The sequence below is a fragment of the Fulmarus glacialis genome, unplaced genomic scaffold (genome assembly GCF_000690835.1).
Source record: "Fulmarus glacialis isolate BGI_N327 unplaced genomic scaffold, ASM69083v1 scaffold12630, whole genome shotgun sequence".
NCBI lineage: Eukaryota > Metazoa > Chordata > Aves > Procellariiformes > Procellariidae > Fulmarus > Fulmarus glacialis.
The window spans coordinates 1-13121 of record NW_009188393.1 but is presented as its reverse complement, the minus strand read 5'-3'; the positions used below and the strand labels follow the sequence as shown (position 1 = coordinate 13121).

The 13121-nt window shown below is 35.9% G+C and overlaps 1 protein-coding gene across 1 annotated transcript in view; it reads right to left on the bottom strand.

Moving 5' to 3' along the window:
* HERC2 (HECT and RLD domain containing E3 ubiquitin protein ligase 2) overlaps positions 1 to 12796 on the bottom strand; it is a gene marked incomplete at both ends in the record, with an annotated part of 70953 nt that extends 58157 nt beyond the window's left edge. Inside the window, 14 exons of the mRNA XM_009578455.1 lie at positions 66 to 294; positions 954 to 1154; positions 1704 to 1897; positions 2838 to 3089; positions 4504 to 4617; positions 5073 to 5230; positions 6069 to 6220; positions 6911 to 7099; positions 7710 to 7883; positions 8474 to 8645; positions 8954 to 9064; positions 9877 to 10033; positions 10823 to 10923; positions 12577 to 12796. Coding sequence (XP_009576750.1) covers positions 66 to 294; positions 954 to 1154; positions 1704 to 1897; positions 2838 to 3089; positions 4504 to 4617; positions 5073 to 5230; positions 6069 to 6220; positions 6911 to 7099; positions 7710 to 7883; positions 8474 to 8645; positions 8954 to 9064; positions 9877 to 10033; positions 10823 to 10923; positions 12577 to 12796 — 2424 coding nt within the window. The remainder of the gene's footprint in view (positions 1 to 65; positions 295 to 953; positions 1155 to 1703; positions 1898 to 2837; positions 3090 to 4503; positions 4618 to 5072; positions 5231 to 6068; positions 6221 to 6910; positions 7100 to 7709; positions 7884 to 8473; positions 8646 to 8953; positions 9065 to 9876; positions 10034 to 10822; positions 10924 to 12576) is intronic.
* Positions 12797 to 13121: the final 325 nt, after the last annotated feature.

Here is a 13121-nt window from a genome sequence, read left to right as displayed (position 1 = left end):
GAAGAAGCTATTAATGAACTAGAAATGCAAGCACAAAACAAATAGGTTTAAATCTTAGGACCAACCTGCACTGGGTAAGAGTGCTGAGAGAGCCCTAGCCCGCTCTTCTGCTGTTGGCAGTAACACAGACCATCCACTCTGCAACACTGCTTGAGCGGCCGATTGCACAGTGTTAAGAACACCTGCATTGCTTGCTAATGTTACCACTGTCTGCTTCAGGCTATTGAGCAGTATACTGCCTAAACCTAAGCCAAGGCATTCCGGATCCACCTGATGACTAATGGCAGCATGAAGCTGAAAAAAAGAAAGGAAAAAAAGGCAAATTTTAATTAAGAAGAGATGTGAACTTGAAAAAACAAAAAGTCAATCCTGGAGCAACTGAGTAAGTTAACTGACCAAAATATAAGCTTTCAACTGTAAATTTGTAAAATTAAAGGGAAATGCTGGCTTGCCCAAACACATACTGAATTTAAACTAATACTCAAAGATTATGAACTATATTTAACTATATCCCCTAAAACTCTGAACGATAATAACCTAGAGAATAACCTCAACTGTTTCTACTTCGCTACCATATGCTAGGGAAAGTAGCACATCTTCAGTGACTGTCAGATACCTTCTAAAGAGGACATTCACTATTAAAAATGCTATTTAAAATTCTTAGAAATGCTCAAAACCTTTGAGTGTATGGGCTTATTGAGCGAGTATACAAGCCTTAATCCATTTACATTTTATTTTTATAGTTCATTTTTAATGAGACCCAAAAGCTGTCGGGAAGAAAAAAACAACCACTAGCTGCCAATTTTCAAAGAGTAGAAAGTGACATTGTACTTACTTCACTTTTTAAATCAATAAAACTGTTTTAAAACACATTAAGTCCACTATTTTCATCCAAGCAATTTACTGAAACATTTAGTTCAACGACTGCTCAATGTGTAAGAAATTGAAGGTACCTGAAGCCTTAGAAGGTTTAATGTTGCCACAGCCATACACTCCTTTTCCTGAGGAGGGGGCCAGTCAGAGGAGCCATCCATTCCCTCTGTCACTTGTCTTAGTAAAAGATCTAGCTGCTCAAATGTCATGGGGCAAACATCCACCACAAAAGGCACCCGCAAGCCTATTGACCATTCTGAACACGATGACCAAGCAAAACTCTATAAATGGAAACAATACACAAACTTCAACAGTTATTTCCCAAATATAAGATGACACCAATTAGAGATAGGAGTGTAAAGCTAAAATCTGCCTTCGAACAGTAATAGAAGACGCAGAGATAATAGCAGGACATCTGTTCAAGCGAACCCGCCACTTGCATCCTCGTAAACATACATAAAACCCTACGAATCCCAGAAAATAACTCTTTTATCACATTTTCCAAAGTGCTGTTTCGCCAGTCCAGATACCTCACTATCTTTGCTGCAGGAAACATTCTGCTTGACAACTCTTCAATTGCTGTACCAGACAAAAAACAAAAGAGGTAAATAGCTACTTCTCAGAATACGCAGAGGGAAAGCTAGTCATCCCTTTCTGGCAGAGGAATTGCACAAGATTTGTTTTTTCCAAGCCTTCATTTATTCAGAATAAGAAAGAAGAATAAGAAAGGTCATGCAAGCACAGAAAGAGAGACTGGGATTAGTGTACAGAATTAGTCTCAGTGAGAGACAAAGACAAATCACAATTAACAATTCAAAAATAACATTTACCTGAGCAGGCCCACAAGCAATTCCAATGATATGCTTCGTGTCTAATCCTGGGAGAGCTGCGGGCTCTGGTTTGGTGATCCGCAAAGTATCAAAATGTTGACACTGATCATTGCTTCCCCAGCTATGCACTTCACTATCTTCAGTCAGTGCTAAACAATGGGTAGATCCAGCTGCTACATCTATCACTTTTTTCCCTGATAGGAAAGTCAAATATTGAAAATATAACTTAAAGATTACAATCATTAACAGAAAAACACCAGAGGTAAGGAAAACGGTGCTAGTTACCACCATACTTAACTATGAACACATTATGGATGCCAAGAGTCTCACTTTTGCCTTAGTAGTGGATTGGAAGAGTACAGCAAAAGAAAAACTAAGGAAATATTTAAAGATTTTTAAGAGACAGCTTAAATACAAAAGTTTGCAAGTGTAAAAAAACCTTCTATTTTGTATCCCTTCTACTTAGATACTTTCTCAGGAAAGGTTTATTAAAAGATGTCCCCATCTATGAAGAGAGACTGTAAAGTTATATTGTAATTATTAGTTCAGAAGTTACTTTCAGTTAGATCATTCATCATATATGAACAACAATTTTAGGAAAGACAGTGCAATAAAAGAGGTTTACTCCTCATCTTCCTCTACAAAACCTCAGGTTTCTCAAAAATGCAAGAAACAATTTTCACTCTGTTCAAACTAGACAAAAGTACTGGCACAAACACAACTTTAATGACATTACTCGTTGCCTGTGATTTTCATTTATTCCATTCACATGCCTTAATCTAAGTATAATATATAATTATACATATTTATTTGCATGACAATGCAAAAATACATGTTTTAAATAAGCATTTCTGTGAACCTAATAAAAGAAAAGCAGTAAGAATAAAGAGAACACAAGACGAGCAGCATTTAAAGCAGTCGTAACATAGTGGCTCTAAGAGTGCTAGAATTTTAAAGGTATAAATGCAGAAGTGATGGAAAATGTGCACTATTACCTTTTTCAATGCAACCAGCATAGAATATGAGAGAGTACATGATACCGTCATTCTTAAAGTTGAGATCATTAGTGTCCAGTAAAAGGTTCTTTTTGTCCAACAAAAAAACCTTCGGAATATTTCCAGCTCTGATAATTACCTTTCAAGCCTTCCAGCAGTTTGGGATATCGAACATGCTCTTCCGTTCCATGCCCAAGTCTCTGATTGTCACCTTTTCCCCAGGTGTAGACCTGGCCATCTTTGGTTAAAGCAATAGAAAACTGACTCCCACAACGTACTTTCACAATGTCCAGATCTTGAAGTTTTTCTATCAACTTGGGAGTCTTGCAACCATCACTGCCTCCCCTTCCCAGTTTTCCATAATCTCCATCACCCCAAGACCACACTTGGCCTTTAAATCAAGAGAAAGAAAACAAAAAATACTGCATTGCTTTTTCATGTAATGAAGTTATGTGTTTTGACAAGCAAGCTCTTAAAAATCTGAGATTCTATAACAAGCACAATTTTCAAACTGTAATTTAAGAATGGAAGTTATGAATTAACTTCTAATTGTTCATGGTAATAAGAAGGAAGAAAAAGATTTTGAAGTTTTCATGTTGATAAAACTAAACATAAAAAACGTAACACACAACATGCACTGAAAATTCATCCGTCCTTAAAAACATATGAAGTATTGATCTACTGCAAATCAAGCCTGTAGGATGATCTTTATAATAAAAGAAAGCAGTTTTTAACTAAAACATTATTTATAAGAACTCACAAAATCTTTTTACACATTAAATGGCCAAATTGTCTGCAAAACCTGTTTTCTTAATTTTCAGTTCTTGTCACTCAACCATTTCACAAAATTAAATTAAAAGTGCCATTGTCTATCATGTTCTTTTGAAACAGACTACTAAATCTAAGCCGTGATGTAGGAACTTAGAAATAATCAAGTCATTGTGCATCAAATAAAATTTTAGTTCAAGAATGGTAAACCCTAAACCCACGCATGTCCAAAAAGAAAGTCTTGTTTTACACGCTGATGCATTTATGTTCCCTACTTGCATAAGCTAATCTCTAAGGTACTCTGATTAAGCAACGGAAGCATCCAAGAAGGAGATCAAGAGGGGAAGGGGGAAAAAAAAAAAAAAAAAACCCAAAAATCTTCCAAAGGCTTCCATTTCCTGGATGACCAAATCTTTCAGCTTTTAAATACTGCACAGCACCATAACCAGCTATATTATAAAAGAACAACTAGCTTCCAAGGGCTATATTCTTTTTAAGGGATGACTTTGGGGCTTAACCTTACACAGTGGAATTCCGGTTTTGAATCCGTCTCAGCCTAGGCACTTCGTTCAGGGATGCTGGGAAGCAGGATTCCAATACAGCCTCTCTTTGGCACTTCCCATGGCTTAACACAAACAACTCTCCTACTCAAAATTCTGGCTTTTGTGACAACACAAGTTATTTGCACTCATATAATAATGCATAAAATTTAGACACGTATGTACATATATGTAATATTTTGTGTGTATATGATACATTTACATGGGTATTTTAAATATATAACAGAAATGGAAACATATATTTGCATACTCATAATGAACAGATTGCATATCTATGCATGGAAACATATCTGCATACATTATACGCAAAATGTATAAATGGACATATATATTTCCCTGAAAGGAATATCAGCTTCAAATCCTTACAGAATTCAAGCCACTAGAAACAAGCATAATAGCTGCAGTATAAATATCTTCAGAATGGAAGGAAGAAAAGGTAAGTTTACTTAAAGTGTTAAGTTATATTTTGCTACTAACCGTTTTCAGTAACTGCAAGAGTCTGAGCATCTCCACTCCCACAGGACACATCAATAACTTTGAGTCCTTTCAGCCCCGTGACCAGCATTGGGATGGTCTGATCTTCACTGGAACCTTCAAAACAAAGCAGTTTTGTGAGAAGCAAAACCAAGAAGGCCTGGTAGGTTCTTTTGTTTGTTTTTTTTTGTTTGTTTGCTTTTGGGTGTTTGGTTGTGTGGGGGTGGGAGGCGGTGGTTTGGTTTTGTTTTCAGATTTGAGCATCACGACTAAGCTCCCATATGGTTTCTTAGGTTTCTAATATGGATTTAACCCAAGAGATAGTCTTTGCTTCACAAGGAAGGGAACAAAGAAGAGTGTAGATTTTTCTTCTCCATCCAACTGCTTATTTTCACAGAACTCATAGAAATTTAGTGGTTTTGAGACAATCCCTCCCATAATTATTTCAATTCATGTGAAACCAGGTATGTTTTTCAAATCAGCTTTAGGTTAAGTTGGATAAAATATCATTTGAGACAGGCACTAAACAATTCTTTGACAAACAACTTACTTCAAGATATCAAGTAACATACCATGACCAAGCCTGCCGTAGTTTCCTCGTCCCCATGTATATAGCTCTCCTTCAGCAGTAATGGCTGCACTATAGGTGCTTCCACATGCAATATGAACAACATGTTTCCCAGCTTGCTTTCCAGATAAAGCAGATATCATCTTCGGTTCCTCCAGAGGGCTATTTAAAGAGAAGGTGACATATTTCACAAAAGGTAATCTGATGTGTAGATAACAAAACATGTGACATACTTGTTAGAAAACAATTGCTACAATTCTACCTGCAAACCTTATTACTCGTCTGATGTGTCAAGATATAAGTAGAGCTATAAGCCAAAAATTAAGTTCAGATTGCTCAACAACATACAAACCACTGAAGGAATGTTTCACAACTATGATTTCTATTTCCAATTAAATTAATGCAGTGTTTTTAAAAAATATTTGTCTACTATAAAAAAAGATTATCTTTAATTACTATATCTGAACAATTCGTTTTGTGACACTGCTAATCTTTGTGTAGTAACTCCCTTGCTTTATAGGGAATTCAGCACTGGGGGAAGACACTTAAAACCTCTAAAATATGTTGATGTACATCCCCTACAGAACACCCCTGTAGAAGACTGCTCCTACACAAATGCAGGACAGTAATGTTATTGTTTAACACGGGAAAAAAGGAATGATATATGCAACATGGCTGCATAGGAAATGATGACCCCACTCTGACATCTGAGTCAATGTTTCTAGAGAAAATGCATTGTGGACTCATAAAACTATGAATAAAAGGCCTAATAACAGTGCAACGACTACTACACCCTCTATCTACAAGTATTTCAGAAAGTAACAATAATACAGAATTGGGAATATTACAGGCAGAGAAAACATGCAGGGAGAAGGCAACTTCTGTTCAATAAGAGAGACAAATGTCAAATGCTGAATGTGCTTGTATACACAACTAAATAGTTTTTACTATGAATTCATAACACTGGAAAATAAATGTCATTATTATTTTTATTACATACACTGTATCCCCATGGCCTAGTCTTCCACCATCTCCACAACCCCAAGAGAAAACTTCACCATTTGCTGACAAAGCAAGATAGTGATGCCCATCTGAATGCGCTGCTATCTTCACAATATTTCTGGAAGCTAGACTCTGAACCAACTGTGGTCCCTGTGAACCAAACAAAAACAATACACTCATAAAAACTGTTTGTACTTTCCATCACTCGTCTATATACAGAATAACTAGGTACAGTTTTCCTAAGGCTTTATTAAAACTGTACACTCAAATTAATGAAGTGAAGGTATTAAAACAAACAAAAAACAAACCAAAAAAAAAAGGTCAAATCTACTATTCGAGTCTGACAAAAACAATGCTCTGAGGTTATTTTGTTCCCATCCTTATAAGGTCTTCAGTATAAATGAAAATGGTGTTTATCTTAATATTACAGGCAGTATTACTGACAAATGTTTCTGTTACAGTACAGCTTTGTTTGAGAAACTACAGAGTTTGGGCACAGTGTTACATCACTGAAGTAAAACCCATTTCATATCTGCCAATTTTTACAGTTGTTACTAAGGCCAACATACCAATGAAAGCAATTAGCATTGTGTTCATAACCTCTAGCCCAACAGAAGTTACAGAAACCAGATGCTTTTAATCAAATCAATACAAGAGATCAAAACCACTATTTCTGAAAGTTCAAAAACAACAACATAGAAAGTCACAAAAATCAGCATGCCTCCATCTACTCTTCCAAGATACTGTAAATAGTTAAAGGAGCAGACTTATACTATGAAGTAATAAGAGACAGAACACAGAAGAGAACACATTTTTAAAAACATGGAAAGAAACTCTCACCAGAGTATCGCTGTTGTACGCTTGTGTATAAACTCGTCCATTCCTAGATAATATTAGAAAACGTTTCTCTGCACAGGCAACCTGCACAACGCCAAGATTAGCAAGTCCTTCACATTGAATTGGACCACTCACATTAGCATAATATTTCCAACCTATTAAACCCCAAGCAATGACCTCTTGCAGAGATCCCTAGAAAAAAAGAAATTCTGTAAGTACTAATTTTGAAATACACAACTTAATAAAATGCATAGAACAGATTATTTTTTAAACCTTTATACACCAAATATACTCAAATCTTTGACAGTCATTACTGTCAGTAGTCAATAAAGCTTACCTATTAGAAGATATCAAAAATAAAGACTTGCATGCATCATACTCAGTTTAGTCTGGTACTGAATAAGCTATAAATATTACAATAAGTGTTCAAGTTGGGAAGTTTAACATTTACTTTTTTCTTTCTTTTTTTTTTTTTTTCCCCCTTCCCTTCAATATGTCAGACCTGCAACATTTATAAAGTCTGGTCTTGAGCATTCACTCTGACAAACACAGGGAACAGCTCAAAATATGGCAGAATTAGCCATAGCGTTGTGATAAGAAAGAATGGTTAACAAACCATAGAATGGCTGACTGAAAGAGCGCTGATGTAGGAAAAGATACCCAAGTAAGACAAATTTAGGCAACTCAAGGTTACCTTGTGAAAATCAAAAGGAAGTCTTAGGAGTCGTTTTCGTTCCAAACCGAAAATCAGTTACACTTTTAGGAAAAATATCTTACTAAATTCGACATTGCAAACAGTTACCTTATGAGATGTAGGAGAGCTACACTGTGGAGGCATACATGGGGTGGCTAGACGATCTAAATGGGCCATGATCACTACAGCTGTTTGTCTCAGATCAATTGCCAACTCATTGTCCTGTGGTAAAGTCAGATACCTTAGAAAACTTTCATTTGGACTCAGAGGGTAAGTCAGGAGCTAGCAAAGAAAAAAGAGCAGTTAGAAGAATATTCAAGGTATTTCTATGCCACTACACATACAGATACAATATATTTTAGACATTCTGAGTATCTGCACAAGTTTAAGAGAAACTGAATTAACTCTGCACATCCTTTTTCTTACAGTAGAGGAAAATTCCAAACACACATGTTGAGAAAATGTAGTCGGATTGTGAATATAATATGAAGTTACAAGCATAATAAGACTGATTTCCTATGTTTTATCAACCTCAATAATATTCACTAAGAGTCATAGTTCAATTAACTTCAAACACAACTAAATAAAAACAATCCAAATATGCAGAAAACTGGCCACACCTCTAAGTTAATTATCACAAAAGCATTAACTCTGAAACACAATGCTTACCTCTAACCATACTATGACATTCCTCCTCCTACCTCAAGAAACTCAAATGTACGCATGAAAACCAAACAACAGTGTTGTATATACATCTTACATGGAAAATGCTACTGTCAATTTTGTTTGGATAATTTTATAATTATTTTAGCCAGCCAAATAAAATTTGATACCAACATAATGCCCTTGTTGAATAATCCAAGGGTAAGTACCTGAATCTCTTCCTCAGTATTGGGCACATCTTTATTACATATTATACTCTGAAATCTTTGTAGCAAAGGTAGAAGAGGGGCACTTGTTCCCTGTGCAGATCGTTCATTATCTGTTTCCCTTGTTCCATTATCCCAAAGTTGAAGCAACAACATAACTGCAGACAACATTTGGCTGAAAGAGGAAGTTTACATCTTCTATTAATAAGCATTCCTAAAAACATTATTTTAGGTTATCCATACAATTCACTTTCTACATTTTCAAGTTTAGCAGTATCAGATGTCACAGCTTTCCATTTTAAACAGATTATCAAAATATCGAAAATGGATTTTGCAACCTAGCCAATGTAAGATCTTGACTGCCACTGCATTACAGAAAAGGTTCACATGCTTTGAACCACAATTATTACGTTAAACCCAAACCCATGAAAACTGAAGACAGACACTGCTCAGCCCACTCCAACAGACAGTGATGGTTCTCACCTTAGTGTACCCCTCTGAACTGCCAGTTCTAGCAATATGGCAAGTGCCAAGTGCTGGTCTTGTAATGGAATGTTTCCTGGCCCTTTGGTACTGGGAGCTCCATGCACATCTCTATTTAAAAGTCAAACAATAAACATTAACTAAGAAGTAATTGGAAACAATACATATTTACTTATCAAAAGCATCTACAACACACCAAGAACTACAAAACTTGCAGAAAAATATAAAATTGGTGATGAAAGCAGCTGAGAAGGAAAGCTGACACATTCCGCACAAGATCAATTTTTAGAGTGGCCGCTTGGCTTTAGAAGTGCCCCAAGCTTCACTATCTACTCTATAGCTCTATTAAATATGCTAAGAACATGAAAAACATTTTTCACAGGTGAAATTCAAATATTCATTATGATATTCAGTATAAGGGTGTAGTTCCAGTATTCAAAAGACAATTAATTTCTGGTAACTACTGTAAAAGGTATTTAAGCCTCCTTAAAAAACAGGGAAAAGCAGGGGAGTGCTCTAAGTCCAATATGAGTGTATTTTCCCTCATATGCACAGAAGTCTGCATTATTTTATTATATTAAAAAGGCACAATTAAGTGTACGCATGTATTGTATTACCAAAGCACTCTTCATGTGGATACAGTTTACATTAGTGCAACACTATTTTTCAGGTAAGTCTACGTGCAGTGATTCAGAATACTCAAATTCAGATTTTTCTTACACAGCTAAATGAATTAAATCATATTTAAAGAGCATCATTTCAACAGTTCATGTATTTTTTGCTTGCTTGTATAACAACATTAAAGAAGGAAAGCAATCTTTTTAATTTTCCATAAACTATTATGTTTATACCATCAGCTGCTAAGAGATGCAGGTTTGCCATTTAACAGCTACTTCAGCAATGCTCAAAAAAAAGAAACTTACCCAGTCACAACAGACCTTAGGAATTTAGTAGCTCTTTCCACCACTTCTAGCCATACAGAAGATACAGTCCCTTCATCAAAAAGGGACGCCTCTGGTAGAGCTCGTAGTGCATCAAGTGATTCCTGTAACAATTCACTGCAAAGGTCTGCATCTTCACCTAAGGAACACAGAAATACTAGTTACACTCCCATCTTTACAGAAGTTACACGAATTTTTGTTTATGATGTTTTGTGGATATTTTTTTAACCTCAAGCTTACAAGTTACTTAATAAGTACAAAGTTCTCAATTTTCACACGAACTTTTTGACTGCAAGACTTCCGAAGAACTATCTGCTTCACAAAAAATACATTCAGAAAGGTGACAACTCTTAAATCAGCTCGTCCCACTGTGCATCCACGGAGGAAATCAGAAGAAGAACTAGGGCTGGCTGGACCAAGAGCGAGCCAACAGCTGCCGTCTGAACAAACAGCACAGACTGAGAAAAATAGGTAGGTTAAGGTGGCACAGATGACACTTCTGCCAACCTCTGCAATTTGACAATTGCTGACAAGTGCACAAACTAAACACAAGTTTACACAACTGTTCCAAACCCCTTTTCCAAACTGCTGCTATCATATAGTGATATAGTGGATGGACCCTGACTGAAGAATAAATCTAACTTTTCTGAAACCTGGCATTAAAAATATGTTCTCTTCTTGAAATCCCAGTTTGCCTTCCTAAGCATAAAAGCATCCCAGCACAACACAATACTGGTACTGGCTTGGATGGCTTTGATCAGCAACAGTATTGTTGGGCATAATACCATATAAACATAAAACACAATTATGCAAATCTAACATTTATAGATGTATAGTTCTATGCAAATATTTAATACACACACATGCTTTAATAAATTATCTGTCTTCTAATGAAAAATATATGCAATATGCTACAGAGTAGACCTACCTGACCTCCAGGCTCTACGAAGGAACGCAAATGCAAATGAAAGTGCTGCTCGGGATCCGACTCGTGCAAGTCCTTCTACACCTTTGCCTACAGGTCTTGGGCTAAATAAAATTATATATGCATTGTCTCCATGTGATTTATGTAATAATAATATATATTTATATTAGTAATTATTTCTATAATTTGTATATTTGGCAATTTTATAATTTAGCTATATGCATGCATATATAATTACACATTTTTTGTTTGTAAAGAATTGTAATTGTCTGTTGAGAATGAAGGTGATCAAAATGTCAACAACCAAAATTCAACTTCAGCTGCTTCAAAGAACAACCAATTCAACCCCCAACATCAAAAAGCTTCACAGAGGAAATATAAACTAGACTGGCATGATTGACTGCCATCAGAAAGGTGCCCATAGTTACTCAGAGTGAAATTATGATGGTGTATTCAAAATACACAAACATAAGATACTTGATGCACTCATTATTTACTCAGGAAGTTCATACTTCTAGTTAATTTGGACTGCATAAACTCTGCTTATAGGATATTAATGAAACTTCAATTACTGATAATTAATTCCATCATTTTTGTCATTTCTTATCTTTCCATTCAAGTGTCAATGTTACAAATCTCTCTTTGCAGCTTCTGTATTGGTGTGTGTAAGGAAAAGAGATAGCTTGAACTTTTGTTAATACTCATTGGACTCGCACACATTTCTCTTAACTTTTCTTTTTATGCAAACAATCACATTAATTTAAGTAAGCTTTCCTTTGTACTTAATGACAGGAGATTCCCTACTGCTTTCTCTCAGAAAGACAGCAACAATTCTGTTTTCATTTTAATCTCACGTCAAAAGGAAGTGAATTGCTTCAGACTTTTTCAGGAGAGAAAAAATTTAAACTGGCATTTTTAGCAGTCTGATAACTTAAATATACCAGTGCTCTTTTTAATCAGAACTGGGGGGGGTGGAATCAGAGAACAAACTATTAAGAGAAAGATGATATTGTCAGAACTCCTATCCCATAATAACTAGTCATGATATCCACTTAGTGTCGCCTTTCATTTTTGAAGCTAGAGACAATTTAACATAAAAATTTCCCTGGTTGAATTGCTTGTTCTGTCAGACAGCAACCTTGTTCAGCTACTGAATAGCTTCTTTAATGCCTCATCTGATAGATTTTTCTATTTTTAGGTCAATAAGCTATCTAGACATGGAAAGCAATCAGACAATTTCTTATTCAGTTAGTTCTCTGGAAACAGTTTCATACAAAATGTACAATTACAGCATTTCTCACCCAAGCTAAGGAAAACTATGTTCAACTTTTATGTATTTGTATTTTTAAGTTTGTTACGTGCCTTAACCGAGCAAATATTGACAAAAAATATATTAATGTTATTAGAACTATGTAACCTCCATCAGCATCATTTCTGAAATAGGCTTCTCCATAATTTCTAGCTGAGCAGAACAAAGAGAATATCTCAATAAAAGTATACTTATAGCTCAAAGAATAGTATCTACAGCAATGTATTACAATAAAAACCCACCAGTATGAACAGTGACACTATAAGCAAGCATCAGCCAAGGAGGAAAACTGCGTGGCAGATAAGACCATGTAAAACCGTCTTAAGAAATAAGAAGAGTTTCTTTACTGCTTATGTTTCATGAGGAGGAAAAAAATCACCTTAGGCTCTCACACACAGGTTGATATGACTTTCCTAATGTATTAACCTGTTCATGCATGTGTCATTACCTTTTCTTATCCAGAGCAGGCAGAGGAATACTACCGCTTTTCCACTTAACTTTGACATTCTCCTGAAGAACTGTTCTGTTCAATGCAATGAAATATCGTTCCAGGATAACTAGCCTCTGCTTTAGTCTCATAGCTGAAAGAGCTGTTGTAGCAGTTTGTGTGGCCAGAGTTTGCTGTTCCTTCACTAGTACGTGAAGGCACTCCTTCAATTCATTCACATCTGAGAATCAGAAAAAGATATCATTTTACGGGTGTTCATCTTTATTATATACAGTATCAAGAAAAATCAAGACAAATTGAAAACTGTGAACTGACCAGAAGTCTGAACCTCAAAACCCAGTGAAACTCCCTGTTTCCATATTCATTGTGCACATTTCTAATCCACAGGATTACATAATCACAATCATACTTAACAGGTGTGTCGTGGTTTACCCCCAGCCAGCAAATAACCCCCACACAGCCACTCGCTCACCCCCCGCTCCGGTGGGATGGGGGAGAGAATCGGGAGGGCACAAGTAGGAAAGCTACCGGGTTGTGATAAAAAC